The 20,479-nt window shown below is 40.9% G+C and overlaps 1 protein-coding gene across 8 annotated transcripts in view; it reads right to left on the minus strand.

Annotated features, from left to right (window-relative positions):
- The window catches only part of ST18 (ST18 C2H2C-type zinc finger transcription factor), a 336,354-nt gene that overhangs the window by 80,051 nt on the left and 235,824 nt on the right, over nt 1–20,479 (minus strand). For all 8 annotated transcript variants that reach the window (XM_068234755.1, XM_068234752.1, XM_068234754.1 and 5 more), the window contains 2 exons: nt 16,468–16,713; nt 262–383 (listed from right to left, as the gene is read on the minus strand). In XM_068234755.1, the coding sequence (XP_068090856.1) occupies nt 262–383; nt 16,468–16,713 (368 nt within the window). The remainder of the gene's footprint in view (nt 1–261; nt 384–16,467; nt 16,714–20,479) is intronic.

Genomic DNA, 20,479 nt, shown 5'->3' on the forward strand with positions numbered 1-20,479 from the left:
CTGGGGACAGCAGGACACACACTGACATACTGGGGACAGTAGTACACACACTTGGGACAGAAGGGGACACAGGATGACACCAATTGGGTGAGAACATCAACAAGACGGTCCAGGAAGATGGACGCACCAGGTTTAGTATATTTATTTATTTTCCTTGTTTTTTGCCCCCTAAACCTAGGTGCGTCTTATATTCCGGAGCGTCTTATACGGCGCGAAATACGGTATACTTTCATGGAAAAAGCAAAAATGGTATGAACTTACGTGATGAGTTCCTTCTTCAGGTCCCTTGAATGAAACTTAGTTTTGGGGCTAGCCATGGAATGCGTAAAGTCTCCAGAGTATTTTGTTTCATCTGTGTTTTCTGAACAGCTTCCATGATCCAGCTAAAACAAGTTAAATACAAACATATGTTTATATGGATTTTGTAGATCTAAACATAGTCACACAGTTTCATGTAGAAAGTGTAGAGTTTGACACGTTATATAAACAGGCTTGCAAGCTAAAGCCTCGTACACAGGTATGAGTACAGGGATTGGTACTTGTTCTCTTGGGTGACAGTTCAGGGCTGGGTGCTGTAAACGACAGAGTGGTCTACATCAGGCAGGGTGAGGAGGAGAACAAAGCAATGCCCTCTGAGGTCGGTAAGGTGTCGGACGGCGCTAAATATCTGGCATGCTCTATCCTTAGACGATGTTAGAGGGCTGTTGGACACACCCTAGATTTTCAGCTAAGTTGAGTATTCAGTGCATTAGTGTAATTCAGAGTGTGAACATAGCTCAATCCTAATAAATGTCTTGTCAACACTATTAGGCTCATTCCCCAAGGCCAGTGCTAAAAAAAAATGCAGCATAGTTAACACAGTTGGCTGCAACCAATGCGACCAACCTATTATTATTATTATTTATTATTATTATTTATTGTATTTATAAAGCACCAACATATTACGCAGCGCTGGACATTAATTTAGGTTACAGACAATATTCAGGGGTGACATACAGCAATATGACAATACAGGAATACAAGAAAGACCAGATCATGCAGCACAGTATGAATACCAGGTAATGCTTAGTCAGTCACTGGATGGGGGCATGGAGATTAGGCAAGTTAGATTCACTCAGATGCATAGCATGGGTTCACAGTAATGGAGGTGCATGATCAGGTAGGACACAAAAGGAGGAGGACTCTGCCCAAAGGCTTACAATCTAGACCAATGAGAATCTCTGTTGCATTTGGCAACAGAAATCTGGTTTGTTTCTGAAGACACTTGCTTTTCTTTAGCTTCAGTCTTCCTTTCATCTGTCTTAATAAATTGAAATTAGTGCCCCCCCCCCCCCACACACACACACACACACACACAGGCACACCCTTAACCACTTGAGGACCCACCCTTTACCCCCCCTTAAGGACCAGCGCTGTTTTAGCTGATCTGTGCTGGGTGGGCTCTGCAGCCCCCAGCACAGATCAGCGTGCAGGCAGAGAGATCAGATTGCCCCCCTTTTTTCCCCCCTATGGGGATGATGTGCTGGGGGGGTCTGATCTCTCCTGCCTGCTGTGGGTGGCGGGGGGGGGGCACCTCAAAGCCCCCCTCCGTGGCGAAATTCCCCCCCTCCCTCTCCTACCTGCTGCCCCCGGGAGATCTGGGCTGCACAGGACGCTATCCGTCCTGTGCAGCCTGTGACAGGACGTCCCCTGTCACATGGCGGCGATCCCCGGCCACTGATTGGCCGGGGATCGCCGATCTGCCTTACGGCGCTGCTGCGCAGCAGCGCCGTACAAATGTAAACAAAGCGGATTATTTCCGCTTGTGTTTACATCTAGCCTGCGAGCCGCCATCGGCGGCCCGCAGGCTATTCACGGAGCCCCCCGCCGTGATTTGACAAGAAGCAGCCGCTCGCGCGAGCGGCTGCTTCTTGATTAATTAAGCTGCAGCTGGCGACGCAGTACTGCGTTGCTGGTCCTGCAGCTGCCACTTTGCCGACGCACGTTATGAGTGTGCGGTCGGCAAGTGGTTAAAGGGAACCTAAACTGAGAAGGATGTGGATTTTTCCTTTTAAAATAATACCGGTTGCCTGACTCTCCTGCTGATCCTGTGTCTCTAATACTTTTGGCCACAGCCCCTCAACAAGCATGCAGATCAGGTGCTCTGACTGAAGTGCTTGTTTCAGGTATGTGATTCATCCACTTCTGTAGCCAAAGAGATCAGCGGGATGCCAGGCAACTGGTATTGTTTAAAAGGAAACATTCATATCCCTCCCAGTTAAGGTTCCCTTTAAGGTGGCAACACATTTTTTTTTATTTTCATCCAATTTGACCAATCCAATCCAGTTATTTTTAAATGATCAGAAGTTTTGAATAAATTGTTCAATGTAACACACACATGTGTTCAAGATTGCTGCAATTTTGAGAAGAAAGATGGTAAATGTCGAAAAAGCTGGTTGGAGCTAGTGGCAACCTTCCACTGAATAATCAAAATGTATTCAATTTGCATTTTCATAGAACTACATTTTCTACTGAGACATTTTTCACCATTTTCAATCTCTGTTCATCTATCAATATCTCATTTGATCATTTGCTGTTTAGTATCACATGGGACCCTGGATCATTTTGCTTTGGGGCTTGGAGGTGTTGATATTACTAAGTTACATCCAATCCTTGCACTGTATATACTGCACTATATTGGGCTCCTGGGATCACTGTGTTTTCTGAAAGGTTCTTTGAAAAACCGAGTTGTTTTCAAGGATGACTGAAGAGGGAGCTAGTGACATCAGAGAACACTTGTAAATAGTATATGCCTGGTACACACAATGAGATTTTCTGGAATATTTACTGCCAGATCGATTATTTCCAACATGTCCGATGTGATTTCCAATCTATTTTTCACTTCCATGAAAAAACGATCGAAAAATCGAATCTGCCAGAAAATCTCATTGCATGTACCTAGCATGATGCTAGGTACACAATACAATTTTCTGTTAACAATTTTCTGTTAGATTTACCTGCCAGATCAATTTTTTCCTACATGTCCGATCTTAATTTCGGTCGATTTTCTGATCAATTTTCCAATCAATTTCCACAGAAGTGAACGGAAATCGATCAGAAAATTGATAGGAATTAGATTTCTGGCACAACTAATCAGGATCGATCAATTTGGCCAAGGAAAATCGAACATTTTGATGTAACTTTCGATCGCTGCATTTTGCAGTTAAACAGTTGAAGAACGGGCTTATTTTCAGCCACTGCAATGTTTGCTGTGCCATTTATATGCATGATAAATGATTGCACAAGTGGCTGACAGGAGGTGAACCACATGCTTCAGCCATCTGTTGGGCTTCGTTGAGTACTAGTCTAAGTGTATCATTGACATCAACTTTACAATGGAACTTTTAGGTTTTAAACAAAGAATTACTCCAGGAAATCTGTAAAATTAGCCACTAAATTAAACTGACCATAAACGAAGTTGACATCCTGGTCGATTCAATCACTTTGGTTGAAAGTGCTCATGACTGATTGACCCTCAAAACACCAAATGCTTAAATGCTAGCCAGGATGCATTGCATATATACTACATTTAAAATGCCAATACCGTTTACTTTGTGTTTTATATTAACCACTGCAGCAGCGTTTTTTTTTATCATATGTATTGCATGATATTTTAGTGCCCTTACCTCAATCTTTTCATTGGTGCTTATGTGGCTTATAGTGCTGCTAGCTACGGCAATAAGTCCAGTCCTAAGGTGAGGTACTCAGTGTGGCGACTCCAGAAATGTGGTGAAAGTAAAGAAGACTAGAGGAAAAGATACCAGAAATGGATGGCATAATGCCTGAGCAGCTAGCACCTCCACCTTACAAAGTTAGTGTCCTCCTAGGTTTAAATCCTGGCCAAGGCACTGTTTGCAAGAAGCTTGCATGTCTTCTGAGCTTGCACAGATATTTTGTAAAAGCTCTAATTTACACTCACAGCCCATCTAGAGGTTGTCGCACAGGTTTTAACCAAAACGTTAAATTTTGCGTTTTTTTTTAACTTAAGTGTAATGCTGGGAACAAACAATGCAATTTCCCATCTGATCAACGGGTGATCAGACAGGAAGTTGTAGCTTGTGTACATGTCCAAATTGCTCCCGATCGATTAAGGGATCAGTTTTCCGATGATAACTTTGCAAAACCACTCCCTTTCTCGATTGTAAACAGCCTGGCCATGTCAGAAATAATCGTCCAGTTCTCACCAATCGGATGGGAAATTGCATTGTGAGTTCCCAGGATAACAGCTGACAAAACATTGAAGATGATAATTAGAGAGTACACTTTTGACAAGTGTACCTGGACATATGTATATATCTCAGGTACTGATTTGTCAACATTTCATAGTTTGTCATATCAGTGAAATTGGTTGTTATACTGTAAGTACCATTTTAGACATAATTTGAAATTGAAGTCTTGACTTTCTACAGGTATGCAGAAAAAGAAATTAAGTATGAAAGAAAACATTCACTCAAACTTACTCCACTAACACTAAACAGAAGGACATCTCACCATTTTAGTGGCACATAAATCTAGAAAATGCAAATGCAATAATGGCTTTATTTACAGTGTACTCATAGCACCATGAGAAATGATGCAGAGCGTTATCCAGTATTTTTTTCTTGTATTCCAATTTAAATATAACAAAAGCTGTCCTTTATTGCCACACTATGTAAGCTTAAAAACAAGCCTTTATCTCTGCGCTGACCTTTCTGGTTATTTATCAATAAGAAGGCAAAGTCAGCCATCTGTTGTTTTGTGGGTTGAGTGGGTGTTTTTTAATGATTCAAAATTAAAACAAAGGTATAGGGCATAAATAACTTTTGTCCTTTAAAGTTAAATTCTAAGCAAATGTTACTTTGGGGATCTAATTGCTGTGTGCTTTTTGTCATGGCGTTAATGAGTAACTAGGCCTCAAAATTAGTATTTACCGGATACATTCCACTTAACGCTTGTAACTCTCATCAACGACAGAAGTTCCTTGGTTGTTGAGGAACTTTAAAGTGAATAAATCTCTGAAGGGGTATTTATTTAAAGGGTAGCTCCAGGCAAAAAACTAATTTTGCCAGTTGAAATTATGTCCCTGTTTTCTACTGTTATTCCTGATTCACCCACAGAAAAGTTTCTACCAGGCTAAAGAATGTTTACAAGTGATCCTGATATAGCTTGTCTTCCAGTACTTTTTTTCTTCTGTCCTGTTCAACAATGCATTTAGGGGTCATGGTGCCCTGTGTGAGCCTGAGACGTACAGACTAACCAGCAAGCTCATGGTGACCCAGAACTCATTGGAGTTCTGGGAGCCTGAGACATGATGCCTTCTCTCTTTCAAATATAGCTCAAGGACTCACAGCTCCTGTCCCAAAATCCCTTCCAGGGCACATTGCGAGAGAACAACATTGGAGAGGATAATTTTGACAACCAGAGGTAAAGAGATACTTACTAAGTTATTAACTCAACCTTCATGGAGAGATGTGGGATTAGGACACGTTACAGCACAGCACATATTCTGCAGCGCAGTCTACCAGATGTAGTACAGCCACTAGAGCTGAGCGAAAAAGTCACCTTGTACGCAAATTTACAATGACCAGGAAATGGAAATCTACAGAGGCTAATTAGAATCCTGAACTGCTGATCCATTAACCACCAACTGCAAAATGTATGCAGCTGTAGGTTAATTAAGCTGCCTGGCAGTTCAGGCTTTTGATTACCTCCTTCAAATTTCCATGCTCATATTCAGCAGCCACACAGCATTGTGCACCCATCCCGTCACCCACATTCCCTCCTGTGGATGCCGGTACAAGTGGCTAACAGCTGCAGCAAGAGGGTGAAGAAGACTAAAAATAAACCAAAACAGAGACTTAATATAAGATAGGTACTGCATTTTAAATGTGCTATCCATGATACTGACTTCCATGTGGCTAATGTAAATGTGAGTATAGGAAAGAGGCGGGGCAAACAGAAGAATGAAAATACTTTTGCAATCAAATATACTTTTATCTGTATAAAAAAAATTGATTTTTGAAACCATGTACATATAAACACATACATTAAAGTAGCACATCAGTCAAACAACCCTCTCACAACAAAGATGTATGTTTATATAAACATGGCTTTATAAATCTGTTTTGATGCAAATAAAAGTTCATTTTATTGCAGTAGTATTCTCCCTCTCCTGTTTGCCCCGCCTCTTTCCTGTAGTCTTCCTCAGTTGTTATATGGTGGCACCGAAGGAGAGAATTGTCATTTTACGATTCTAGCCAATTCGATGTTATTGGTTATAGCTTTTCTTTACCGTATTCTGATAATGTAAATGTGGACCTAGACACCTTATTTTCCAGTTCCGGTTGAACCTAAGTGAGGAGGTCATTGCTGTGCATTGTCGGTCCTAGCTATTTCTCGCACCACTCACAGTTTTATCCATAATCTCTAACTACAGTCCACAGCAGTACCTATTGTCAACCAGTTGAATGCGGTCATTACACGGATCATTGATCCAGAAGAAGAAGACCATTACCCCAAGCAGAAGGTAAAATGATAAAACTATGTCACAAGGGTTGATGGGAATCTTCAGTTTTATTCTCAGTCTTACATTTTTTGTTCAGTTATACATTTATTCATTTATTTCAGCAAATGTCATCTAGCAAGCAGAAAAGAAGAGGATGGTGTGTTATGGAGGTGGTCATCGGACTTCCACCTTGACCGAGGTGACAACAAAAACTATCCTGGAAATTTTCATTCTCAAATATTGTTTGCATTTAACTTTCCATTTTAGTATAAAGGCTATATATATATATGTATGTATATATACTGTATATATGCAGTGTAATTTTTTCTGAACCCCTAGAACAAATTTAGAGGAAAAAACTTAACTATGAAGAGGAAAATTGGGATTTTTTGGGGGGTAAGTATTTCACTGCCTGCCTTTTTGAGTAGGACATCTGCTCACCTATGAGCAGGAATTGAAAAATGAGATTCAGCTTGCAATATGTAAATTTTATAACTAGTATTAACAACTTATACAATGCTGACTAATGAAGTACATTTTTTCTCATGAGGAAATATTTTGATGGCTTTAGGCCTCTTTTCCACTAACAGCTGAAAGTGGGGAATTTGACGCTTATCAGCTGCTCCTTCACTGGCTGGGTGCTAGCTAGCACTCGGCACAGGCGGTGGACAGACGTCCCCCATGTTGAGTTGTGGTGGCTGCCATCCTCAAATGTCACTTGAGATATTTTTGGCCACCAGGTAATGCCACTGTGTGGCAAATGTGATACGCGTGGTGTTACCAAACACTGCTACTTTCCTGTATGTAATCGCAGCTGAATGTCACTTGTGACCGGAACCCGGGGCTGAACTGCCTGACAAGCATGCACCTTGTGCTACTGTAAAGGTCTGAAACAGGAACTAATTGTGTTTAAAGTAGAACACGTCTTTAAGTGTAGGTAATATGAGTGTAGTTTGTCCAAATAAAAAATAACATATAGGGACATATACTGGAAACTAGAGTGTACAAACTATTTCAAAGCTAAGTACTTTTCTCTTTTTTTTTTTTTTTGTATATCAGATATGGGAAATATAATTTTTCAAAGATATGTCACCCTTAACTAGTACATTAAAATGTGGACCAGATGTCCAAATCCTTCAATATTTGAAAAGGATGACATGATCAGTTGGTGTACTGACTGTCATACATCACTTAATTATGTGGGCTTCATTGCTTACTGTAACATAAGAATTCATCATGCATGCATGGAAAACATGACTACCTTTTACTCATGTTTTTCTGTTCTATTAATCTGGCAAGAGCAATGATGTTCTAAGCCTGTTATTGTGTATTATCTTCAGTCTTATGTGACAGACCAAAATAAATGGTTTCCATATATTAGATAGTTTGATCTTTATAAAATTAATAGTGTGTTATAGATGTAAATGTTATTCTGGCCTTATATAGAAGAAGAGCACACGTGAGGCCAGTAAATATACAATTATGGACACTGAACTATTCCCAAAGGATTCACTCCTTATACAAGTTAGTGAGATAAGGAAATTGATTAAAAGCAACCTGAAGGATGTTTTTAAAAATGAGAAGACCACATTTAGATACAGTATAATGTTGCTACTGACATTATAGTCTCAGTTTTGTGATGGTGCGTTTATCAATGTTTCTGGTGATTCTTCCCCCATCAATTATCTGTTCATAAAGAGGAACTCCAGTGAAAATAATGTAATAAAAAATGTTTTGCTTAATTTTTACAATAATTATGTATAAATTATTTAGGCAGTGTTTGCTCATTGTAAAATCTTTCCTCTCCCTTATTAACATTTTGACATTCATCACATGGTGACATTTTTTCTGCTGGCAGGTGATGTCACTGGGAGGAGATGCTGCTTGCTTTTTTGACAGTTGGAAACAGCTATTATTTCCCACAATGCAACAGCCCTGATGTCAGGACCTCAGAGCTGTGAGGCGCTGACATCACACTGTGGGAGGGGTTTCAACACAAAATCAGCTATACAGAGCCCCTTGATGATCCGTTTGACAAAAGGAATAGATTTCTCATGGGAAAGGGGGTATCAGCTACTGATTGGGATGAAGTTCAATTCTTGGTTACGGTTCCTCTTTAAAGTGAACCCGAGGTGCAAGAGATATGGAGGCTTCCATATTTATTTCCTTTTAAACAATACCAGTTGCCTGCCCACACTGCAGATCCTCTGTCTCTAATACTTTCAGCCACAGACCCTGAACAAGCATGCAGCAGAACAGGGTTTCTGACACTATTGTCAGATCTGACAAGATTAACTGCATGCTTGTTTATGGTGTGATTCAGACACTTCTGCAGCCAAATAGATCAGCAGGGCTGCCAGGCAACTTGTATTATTTAAAAGGAAATAAACATGGCAGCCTCCATATCACTCTCACCTTGGTTTCACTTTAATGGGAGCCCTTCACTTCCCCTAACCCCTAATTTTACCACTTTGCTCCCCCAACATAAATCCCAGTATGATTTAAGTGCCAGCACTAAGCTATTGTATAGCTAGGTGCTGAGGACTGAGTTCTGTGCAAAAATTAGATACCTGCTCATGGCTACTATACAGCACTACAACATTAAAGAGGAACTCCAGTGAAAATAATGTAATAAGCAAGTGCTTAATTTTTACAATAATTGTGTATAAATGATTTAGTCAGTGTTTGCTCATTGTAAAATCTTTTCTCTCCCTGATTTACGTTCTGAATTTTATCACATGGTAACATTTTTACTGCTGGCAAGTGATGTCACTGGAAGGAGATGCTGCTTGCTTTTTTGGCAGTTGTAAACAGCTGTAATTTCCCACAATGCAACAAGGCTGCCACAGTGTGATGTCAGTACCTCGGAGCTGTGAGGCGCTGACATCATTTGGGAGGAGTTTCACCACAAAATCAGCCATACAGCGCCCCCTGATGATCCGTTTAAGAAAAGGAATTGATTTCTCATAGGAAAGAGGGTATCAGCTACTGATTGGGATGAAGTTCAATTCTTGGTTACGATTTCTCTTTAACATCACCTAATGACTTTAGCTCTAAGGCAGTGCAATAACTGGCAGCCTAAGGAGTTGCTTGAAGCCTATGATAACTGCTAATTTGAAATCCTGCAAAACTACCAGAGGTTCAACTCCAATAGGCTTTTCTGAGTGAGGAAACCAGTTAGGTTAACTAGTGCATTTTCAATATAGGATGTGCCACTTTAATGTTACACTGTTGGCCTATTAACCACTTAACGACCGCCTAACGCCCATAGGCGTCGGCGGGTCGTTAGTGGTATAGCATGGAAACGGCCGCTCCATGCTAGACGGAGACTGCCTCCGTGAACAGTGTGCGAGCCGCCGATCGCGGCTTGCACGCATAATGTAAACATCCGGGGAAGAAATCCCCGCTGTTTACATGACACGGCGCTGCTGCGCAGCAGCGCCGTGACGTAGATCGGCAATCCCCGGCCTCTGATTGACCGGGGATCGCCGGCATATGATAGGCTGAAGCCTATCCTTCAATGCGCAGGACGGAGAGGGAGGTAAGGGGAATCAGGGAGCGCCGAAAACGCTGGGGAGGGGGGCTTTGAAGAGCCCCCCCCCCCGCAGATCAAAAACAGCCGGCGGCGATCAGACCCCCCCAGCAGGACATCCCCCTAGTGGGGAAAAAAGGGGGGAAGTCTGATCGCCAAGGCTGAATCCTGATCGGTGCTGCGGGCTGGAGAGCCCACGCAGCACCGATCACTGCAGAAAGGCCTGGTCCTTAAGTGGTTAAAGTATGTTACTTCTTGTAAATGGTTTTTTTAGAGAAATTATGAAGTAATGGTGCGGGGCATTTTTCAGTTTATTTTTATTTATTTTGCTTTCATATACCACTGACATCTTCAGCAGCGCTGTACAGAGTATATTGTCTTGTCTCTTAACTGTCCCTCAGAGGGGCTTACACTCTAATCCCTACTATCGTCATATTGTCATTATAGTCTAAGGCCAAATTTAGGGCTAGCCAATTCACTTATCAGTATGTCTTTGGGACGTTGGGGAAAACCAAAGTGCCTGGAGTTAATTGACGCAAATGCAGGGGCAAGATACAAACCTTATACAAATAATGCCCTGTCCCAGATTTAAATTAGGGACCCCAGCACTGCAAGGCTAGAGTGCTATCCACTGCAACACCATGGTACATGCACAACTGAACTAGTGAGAGCAGAGATTATCTGCTTCCATTAATGCAGGCACACATTTCTAGAAGGGAATTATTAGAAGGAATAAGATAGTGTATTGCACAACAAACTGCTTTTTAAACACTCCAAAATGTTCCCAGTTTAGTTTGTTGTGGACGTATGGGGGGGGGGGGGGATTTTGAATTAAGTGTTAAAACATAGGCCTAACAGTTCTCTCTTTGAAGCATGATTACTGCTTCCTAATGCCTATTTGTCCTTTTATTCAGAAACACAACCAGAATTTATCTTCGGTGGCTATACATCTGTCAGTGCAGATAAAACCCATTTTGAGTTTCATTGTCAACACTGACTGGCACATAGATGTGACCAGTCTGTGTTAGGTTACAACATCCACATTGTGTCACTGGTAAGTGTATTTATTATGAAGGCAGGAAGTCAAGGCCTACATTACTGACCTTAGAGGAGAAGGACTATGGTACCCTGTACTATGCTCCCCCTTTAAAGCCAAGCTCATACTTTACCAGACCATACCACATCCATTTTGATGGATGGGCTGTCATCCTTGGCAGGGTCCGTTGCTGAGTCTACTGCCACTCAAGAGGGGAGGTATGCTATTAATTAAATGGAATGGGTCAATGTGAACTGACCCACAGAAAATCATCATTGCAGTCCTTCACCCATCCTTTTTAAGCCTCATGAACAGTCCCTCAAAATGCAGGGGAACAGACATGTGAACCGAGCCTTAAATGATACCATAAAGCATAGATTAAATAACTCCTAAACATATGCATAAAATAGATTTTTTTAATTAAATCACTAAAACTCACAGCTGCAAATCTTAAAGCGGCAATATGTTACTTGAGAGAATTGCCCAATACTTGAGTTTAGTCAATAAAAATAATTGCTAAAATATTTGCTTGTATTAAAAAAAATCTAATTAAACTTTTATTTTGATTAATAAAACTTAATCAGTTTTGTAAAATATTCGATAAATGTCAATACAGGCATGTAGTAAAATTCTATGAAGTCAATCTATGAAATAAATTAATAAAAAAATAAATACAAATAAACTGTGTATGGCCACCTTATTTTTTAGGTGTAGTGTTTGGGAAGAGGGCATCAGTGTAGACATCTTCAGGGTGAATTTGAATAAAAAGAAATTAAAGACTGAAATAAAAGCACATTGTAATGTTTGATTCACTTGTGCAGAATTGGCAGAATTTTAGTAGATTATATATTATAATCCATAAAACTTTGTATTTTTTTTTCATTTCCTTGTAACCATTTAAGCACAATTGCAATTATAGGGTAATCTTTTATTTATTCCTTGTAATATGTCCTTTAAATAACTGTGATAAAGATGACATTTTGTAGGTGTATTGTGTTTGCATGCCTGATGGTGATTCAAAAAGAAGCAGAGAGGGAGGAATACGCTAAATCCATTAATATGCAGATGGAAGTTTATAGTGATTCCAGAAAAGACCAGAACATAGTGCTAAAATGAATAACACATAATGGCATCTGGCACTTTAGACATTTTTTTAGGCCTTGAAATTGTTGGAGAACTGACAGTTTGAACTAAACTAACAGCCCTATTTATTTATCAAGGATTTTGTAGAGAATTTGAGCCATGTCCAAACTCATCCTTTTTTGTTGTTGTTTGTTAGAGGGCATCTGGACAGGCTATTTCATGGAGACATATAGACAATATTTTCTGTAAATTGCCACCCAAATTAAGCAACTGTTGTGTGCATGAACTGGTGCAACGAGCAAAAGACCACATATAATAAAAATACCATTGTCTACGATTTGCTAGAAAACAAACTGAGAAAAAAATAATAAAAGATCCAAATGAGATGAAATGATCTGTTGTAGTAAGCAGGGGAGGCTAAGCAAATGTGTCTTAGTATGCACCACTTTGCAATATATCTTCAAGTGGAACAGTTGATTCGTGAATTGTTTAAAAAACACAAATATGACTTTAACTTCCACAAAGTTTTTGATTAAGCAGTCATTACATCCCTTTAAGGACCAATATCACAAAAAAAGGTAAAATTTAAAATGCATGTGTACAAAATGGACATTTGTTCCAGAGAAAGATACACTTTAATTTTGTTTTCCTATGTCACTGTCACTTACAATATATTGTAAAAATCTAACAGTACTAACAGGTTTTGGACTAGTCCATCTCCTCATTGTAGGGTTTAATTTTATATTTAAAAGTACTTCCTTAACAGAAGTTGCTTAGTCCAACTGCCAAAATAGTATGCAAGCAAGTACGGAGGCCAGCCGGGGTCTTTGTATAAACCCTTTCCAGTGAGTGCTTTTGTAAAGAACAAAGAAAATACTGAGAATCCCCTTTGAGGAGATGGACTAGTCCAAAACCTGTCAGATCTGTAAGAATTTAAAAGTTTTTGTAAGTGACAGCAACCTAGGAAAAAATTCGAAACGTGTTTCCTACACATGCGTATTTTACATTTTACAATTTTTTTGTGATAGTTGTCTTTCAAAAGGAGTAGAATAGAATGAGGTTTTATATCCCTGTCCCCAGTACATAGCTGGAAATATAAGGTGCCATTTGTGTCACATAGCTCCCCTCGCCTCTCCAGATTATCTGCACCCAAAGTCTCTATGTCCTTGCACATAATCAGCCATTGCCTTGTTATGTGCACAGTCTTGTTCCCCATGCTGCATCACTGTCTTGTCTTTGGACTTGGATGGTATCTCATGGATGGATCTCTATGTTTTAAGACTTGCATATTAGATTTATTTATTCAGAGCCTATGAGTGTGGGGAACTACACCCTGAGCTATTGGCACAGGGTCTACAAGATTGGTGGTACCCTGCAAAGGGAAGGCACTATAGCCTTCCCCCTTTGCAGAGCAAGGTTATTATGTACAAGAAACTCATAACTTCCTCTAGTGCTCAAGATCTTAGTGTGAAGGCATGCATATTGGGGTCTGTGCACACCGTGCATATATATGTTCCTGAGCGAAGCTTCTGAGAGCATGAACAAGGGCAGGTACTTACATACTTGTGTTGGCACCTGGGGCTGATTGCTCACACAGTTTGTGATGATATCCTGTAAACATGTTCCTGCTTTATAGCCTGTTGCTAACCTTGATTACCAGGCCTAGCCTGCTCATCTTCCCTTGTTGTCTATTTCTGCTTGAACCCACCTATGGTTACCAGCTTTCTGCCTCACAGAATTCAAATATAAAAGCAACCATGTTGATTAGTTTGTAAAATATAATTTTGGAGCTGACCTTTTCAGTTTTATTAATGCCTTGAAACTATGTTTCCCTGCAGATGTGCAGTTATCCATACAGGCTAAAAGTGGATATAAATGTCTTATTTATTCAAAGTATCCACTGTGTTGGCTCACTTCTACGAAAAGCATTGCTGCACTTGGTGAGATGTGAGTGCGCCTCATAATGTGATTTTATGCTGCCGGCTATTTTTCTGATTTTCTGCCTACACGTGAATTCGAAGGCAGCCTACTGAGTTCAATAGGCTGCATTTCCCCATCCGAATTTGCATGTAGGGATATTAATAGCAATTGCAGTGGTGGAAACTTTGCCTTACTCGATATGTATACATTCACAGTAATGAGCCTGACACTGGGAGGACTAATGTTTATATACAAAGTGCACACTGGCCAAACCAATGTTTTTTTCAGGCATCTTCTTATGCCCACCACAGCTGTCCATTTATGATGTGTTTCCCCTGGCACTCTCCCTTTGTCTGATGAGGCCATCTGTTTGCAACCTTGTATTTTCATACCCACCCTCCAATTGGTGCAGAGGATGGGGTGGAAATGCTAAAACAGTGAGGGTGGATTAGGTGCCTCATAAGTAAGAGGCCCATGGGGGTGGTGAATCACATACAGTAAAGCTGGGTACACACGGGGTACCCCTGTAGCTTGTCGCTAGCACACTGGGGACGTGTGCGCGACAGCTCGTCGCCAGGTCCTTCTGTGCAGCAGCCATACACACAGCGCACAGAGGGACAGAGATGTGGCGGAAGCTGTCGCCGAATGTTCCTCCCCCCCGCCGGAAGCTCCGTCCATGGTCTATGGGTTGCTGTCGCTAGTCCGCATACACACGCAGTACGCGTGGCGGACTAGCGACAGTTGCGGCGACAGCTGTTGCCGGCGATTGGCCACGCCAATCGCCTGGCGACAGCTCTGACTAGCGACGGTTTGTGGCGCACGCATTATACACACGGGGGACCTGTCGCCGCAACACGCGCGTGCCACGTGGTTGCGGCGACAGTTGTAACCCGTGTGTATGAGCCATAAGACTGCTCAGATGTTAATCAATGGGCTCTTTCACATCTTTTTTTTTTTTTATGCACAGAAAAAATGAAACTGCTTCCAGACCAAACTAAGTGAAATCTATGCCCTGTTTGAGACCTTTTATCCCTGCCATGGGATAGATTTCAATTAGGCGCCGCACGCTACCGCCAATCGCGCCACTTTTCCGACACTACAGCCCACTTGCCCTGCTGTTGATTAGAGATGTGGCGAACGGTTCCCGAACCGTTCGCCGGCGAACATCTCTAAATTCATGGGCCTCTTACTACTTCCGGGTCGCAATGACCCGGAGTAGTACGCCTGCGCTGCCCGGCGGAGCGCGTCCTAGATCGCGCTCCCGTTGCCGGGCACTCTCTGCGCATGTGCGTGACGTCATGAGTGACGTCACGCTCATGCGCAGAGAGCGCCCGGCAACAGGAGCGCGATCTAGGACGCGCTCCGCCGGGCAGCGCAGGCGTACTACTCCGGGTCATTGCGACCCGGAAGTAGTAAGAGGCCCAGAGAGGTTCGCCAGGCGAACTGTTCGGCCCAACTCTACTGTTGATATGACAGTAGAGCTCCATGAGCCAGTCAAGAGCTGATTTCATTGGCTCCTGAACCTGTGATCACTGTGAGCCAATCACATCGGCTCCTGACTGACACATTGGCTCTGCTGTCACAGCGATGGCAGAGCGAGTGGGGTTCAGCAACAGGAGAGAGGTGCAAATGGTGAGAGCAACAGGTCCATGAGGTGTGACATTGGTAAGCCCCATTTTATACACCAGCAGTCTCTGTTCCTTAAAGGGCCAGAGACAGCTAGCGCGCAAGTGGTTATACTATTGCATTCCTTCAACAGTTACATGTATGTTTGTGCATACCATGCATGTGCTATGCATTCACACTTTGTACTGTGAATGCGACATAATAGTGTGAAAAAAAGCTAAATAAAAGTAAATATAGTCTGGAGATTATAATGTGGCCCAAAAGTAGTCAGGATATTATGATATGAGACAAACAGTCATTTTTTTTATTGTTCATTGGTAATCATAACTCATAATATACGGATGCAGATACATGAAAAATGTTTCTGGTCAAATGATTAACTATCATGTTGCACTGATCACTGGGTTGAATCTAAGATGGTCTATTATAGAGGAAGATGTTGTACTAACAGGATGATTACAACATTCTTCCGCTTCGATTTTAGGTTTAACAAAAGGCTCCCTGATCCTGAATGCCATGGTGCCGTTTGTCATACAGTAGATGGCATTTAACGTTGGACAAAAATTGTTATTTAGCTGTCATATGCTGTCATTTAGTTCTTATGAAGGTTATTTACTTCTCGTTTGATTTTTTTTTGCATAACAATGGTATATTATTTGTGCTATATTAAACGGTTTTTGAAATGTTACAAGTCAATTAGACAGAATGGTACTTTTAGGAGGATCGCATTAATTAGCCCCAAATTACCTCGATGTCCTCATCGATTTTGCCGTGCTCTTTGCTGTAGTTGATTGGCGCATCCCAACCTTCCTTTTCACAAAGGGCTTTGTAGAAGGCAGCATTGACAAACAGGCTACTGGTTTTAAATGGCGAAGAAGATGGCGTTGAAGCAACGGGGTTGGAAGAGCCTAGGCTATTAGTTTTGTCACTCAGTCGATTCTTTTTCATGCTCAAGTCTAAAGTTCCGTTTTCATCCACTTCAATCTCGGCAGCCTGAGGGAATAGTAACGATATATTTTAAATTGATGAACAGTTTGTGGATTTGATAATGTAGCCATGTGGTGCTTTTAAGGGATAAAAGTAAATACAAAGCATTTATTTAAATAATATCTGATTTACAAAGCAGCTTTTGATTTACATCGCATCAGTTAATGTGTATTTCTTTGCCAGAGTTCTGGGTAACCTCCTAATGCTTGCCATATTTTGCAGCTTATTGCAAGTAGAATTTAAATAAGATGCTTCCAGATTTTAACCACAATTTGAACAGCAAAGACAATGCTAAATCTCATTTTATGTAAGTAAAAATATATTTATATAAAAAGCTGCTGGATCTTTGACATAATAAAATAGATGACCCAGTTTCATGAATTATAAAAACATAACCAAGGTCTAGTGTCAGACAAAAGTTTTTGGAAGACCCCATTGCTCTTCATCGCTTGTGAAGAGCACTCCCACTAATGGACCCAATGTATGAAACCAAGATACATTAATAAGATCAGCTGCTATTGGATAACTCCAAGCAGAGTTGCTGCCATTTTTTACACGGAACATAAAACTACCATACACAGTTCCAAATATTTAAAATGAAAGAACTTCATTTAGTATAGTCAGCATTTAAAGTAATATTTAGTACAGGATTATCGTAGTAGAATTTTGTTGGTAAGTATACTTTAAAGTCTAAAACTATCATCTAACAGCTTAGTAAGAACCAGAAAGCTCAAACTCAATATTGGCAGAGTGCCCAACTAATGAATAAATAAATGAGCTGATATTTGTAAAATGTTTTTTCCTGTAAGACTTAAATTACATGAAGTGCTAAGGAAATCAGCAGCATTTTAATGTAGGGTAGTAGAAGTCACTGTGGATTTCCTTCAAAGGAGGATCCACGGTCACCTATGTGATAGGGTGAGATTAGGAAGGAAGCCAAATGCTGCAGTATCATGGAGTAAAAGATGGTGCTCTAAATTTTAGAGTGATTATACTCACAAAGGTGGTTTGCAGTCCCTGCAACCACCGTATATGGCCTGCGGGTAAATAACCATCCCCACTTGGTGGTCCAGGTCCTGCTGGAACTCCTTGAATGCTTTGCAGTTGTGGATGGCACTACACCAAAGGCTAAAAGACACCTCCAGAAGAGGTGTATTTTACAAACACAGTGGGGAGGTAGAGGTGCCCAAAAATCCAAAAGAGGTATAAGATTTGTATACGAAAAAAATAATAAGAGGTATCTTACCTCTCCACATGAAAAACAAAACAAAACAAAAACAAAGAGAGGAGGGGCTTTCTTTTATTCAAGCACTATTATAAAAAAGACAACATGTTTCACGGGTCTCTGCCTGCTTCCTCAGATCAGTAAAACAATAAGTGCCTGTGCTGTAACCATGTATGGAGCAAGGGTGCCTCTAGACTATAGAATCTTTCTGTTTTCCAGTACAACAAGAGTTAAAAAAAACCTTGAGTTGTTATCTATGCAAAAGAGCTCGTTGCTAGTTTGCCAAATTTGAATCCAGTTTCCCAAAAAGTAAATAGAGGCTAACAGCTGAAAACAGTGAGAAAAGGCTTCTAATAAGGTTTCAGTGCTGGGACATTCTGTTTTTCTTTAAGCTTAAAACGCAGAGAGTGGATTCTAAACATCAAGGGAGACAGTCTGCGAGAATCTTAAAAATTAAGCCATTAAAGTGAAATCGAAATATGAGACTCATTTCCATGTTACTAATGTTCTATTTACCATCTATACTACACATTAAGTCAATTATCTGATACGTTTATTTTCAGATTAACTTTAAAAAACACAGAATATATTAGCTATGGTTGATGATTAGCAAGCGAGATAGGGTAACAACAAAGGAAGGGTGGTAACATTTCAGATTGCTAGCCCTCTGTCAGTGAGACAGAGCTTTAATACTTGACAACAGGCTAGTAGTCCTAAACATGTTACCGTTATTCTTTTTGTAGCTTTTTCAAATAAAGGTCACTTTTAATGAACACCAAGCTGGTTGCTAACAGATTTAATAACCAAGATATTGCTTCTAATTTACACAAAGTTTAACATAGAACAAGGAATGCACTTGTTGATGCAGTTTCCTTTCTCCTTGAACTTTGGCTATACCACTGGATAAATTCTAATTGTTCATCCTAACTAAGAAACAATCATATGTAAAAGTCATGCAAATAAAATACAATCTGGCATACTCTCCTATGTATTATGGAATGAATACTTTAATTCTCAACTATCAGAGAAGAATAGGTATACTAGTCCATTACCGTAATAAGTACAATATTCTATCATGTTCATAATACTGTCATTTCATGACCATTTCACTACAATAGTTTAATCTGATGTGATAGTTTTAAGTCCTGAATTTAACACTGCAGCTTATCCTAGATAATAACTTAGTAACAACATCTTGCGCCATCTGTATAATATCAAATGCATTTGACATTAGTATTAATAACTCTTAGTTACAGAAGGCCAAGATATTAACTATAGCTGTACCAAATGGTCTGAAGTTTAAATAATACATTCAGCTTTGACTCTGCTAGGAGCTGTTTTTTACTGTTAGAATGATTCCCATTGCACACAATTTGACTAGTCTATTGACATTGATGGAAAGAGCAAAAACAGGGTGTGATTTAGAAAAGGAAATATTCAAACAGCCTTATTCACGCACACTTAGAATAAATGTAGATAAGGGGATGTTTAATTATAGTTTTCTTCATTTTGTCACGTTACTTTAGAAGCTCAGTCTTTCACTCATACATACAATGTACACCAATTTGATTTAAAATAAGATGTTTTGCTGTTATAAATATGCCAAAGAACAAAAATAAATTGACTCAGGGCAGGGCATACCAACTTAATTACCAATACAGTAGACAGCAAATTGTGACAGCTTGGACTTAGTGTGTATTTTCATCAAAGTCATCTGGAAGATTCAACCTCTCATGCAACAACTAGAGTTGGGCCGAACGGTTCGCCGGCGAACCTGGTTCGCGCGAACCTAGGTGGTTCGCGTGCGGGTACCGCACGCGAACTTTATTGCGGAAAAGTTCGCCCCATTGCGGTTCGCCCCATAATGCACTGAGGGTCAACTTTGACCCTCTACATCACAGTCAGCAGGCCCAGTGTAGCCAATTAGGCTACACTAGCCCCTGGAGCCCCACCCCCCCTTATATAGGCAGGCAGCGGCGGCCGTGGCCACTCGTGTGCCTGCATTAGTTAGAGTAGGGCGAGCTACTGCAGTCTCTCATAGGGAAAGATTAGTTAGCCTTAGCTTGTCCCTGGCTGCATACCTGTTCATTGATCCTGCCACTGCATACCTGTTCATTGATCCTGCCACTGCATACCTGTTCATTGATCCTGCCACTGCATACCTGTTCATTGATCCTGCCACTGCATACCTGTTCAGTGATCCTGCCACTGCATACCTGTTCATTAATCCTGCCACTGCATACCTGTTCATTGATCCTGCCACTGCATACCTGTTCATTGATCCTGCCACTGCATACCTGTTCATTGATCCTGCCACTGCATACCTGTTCATTGATCCTGCCACTGCATACCTGTTCATTGATCCTGCCACTGCATACCTGTTCAGTGATCCTGCCACTGCATACCTGTTCATTGATCCTGCCACTGCATACCTGTTCTGTGAACCCACCACTGCATACCTGTTCTGTTCAGTGGACCCGCCACTGTATACCTGTTTAGTGAACCCGCCACTGCATACCTGTTCTGTTCAGTGGACCCGCCACTGTA

The sequence above is a fragment of the Hyperolius riggenbachi genome, chromosome 5 (assembly GCF_040937935.1).
Source record: "Hyperolius riggenbachi isolate aHypRig1 chromosome 5, aHypRig1.pri, whole genome shotgun sequence".
In the NCBI taxonomy this organism is placed as follows: Eukaryota; Metazoa; Chordata; class Amphibia; order Anura; family Hyperoliidae; genus Hyperolius; species Hyperolius riggenbachi.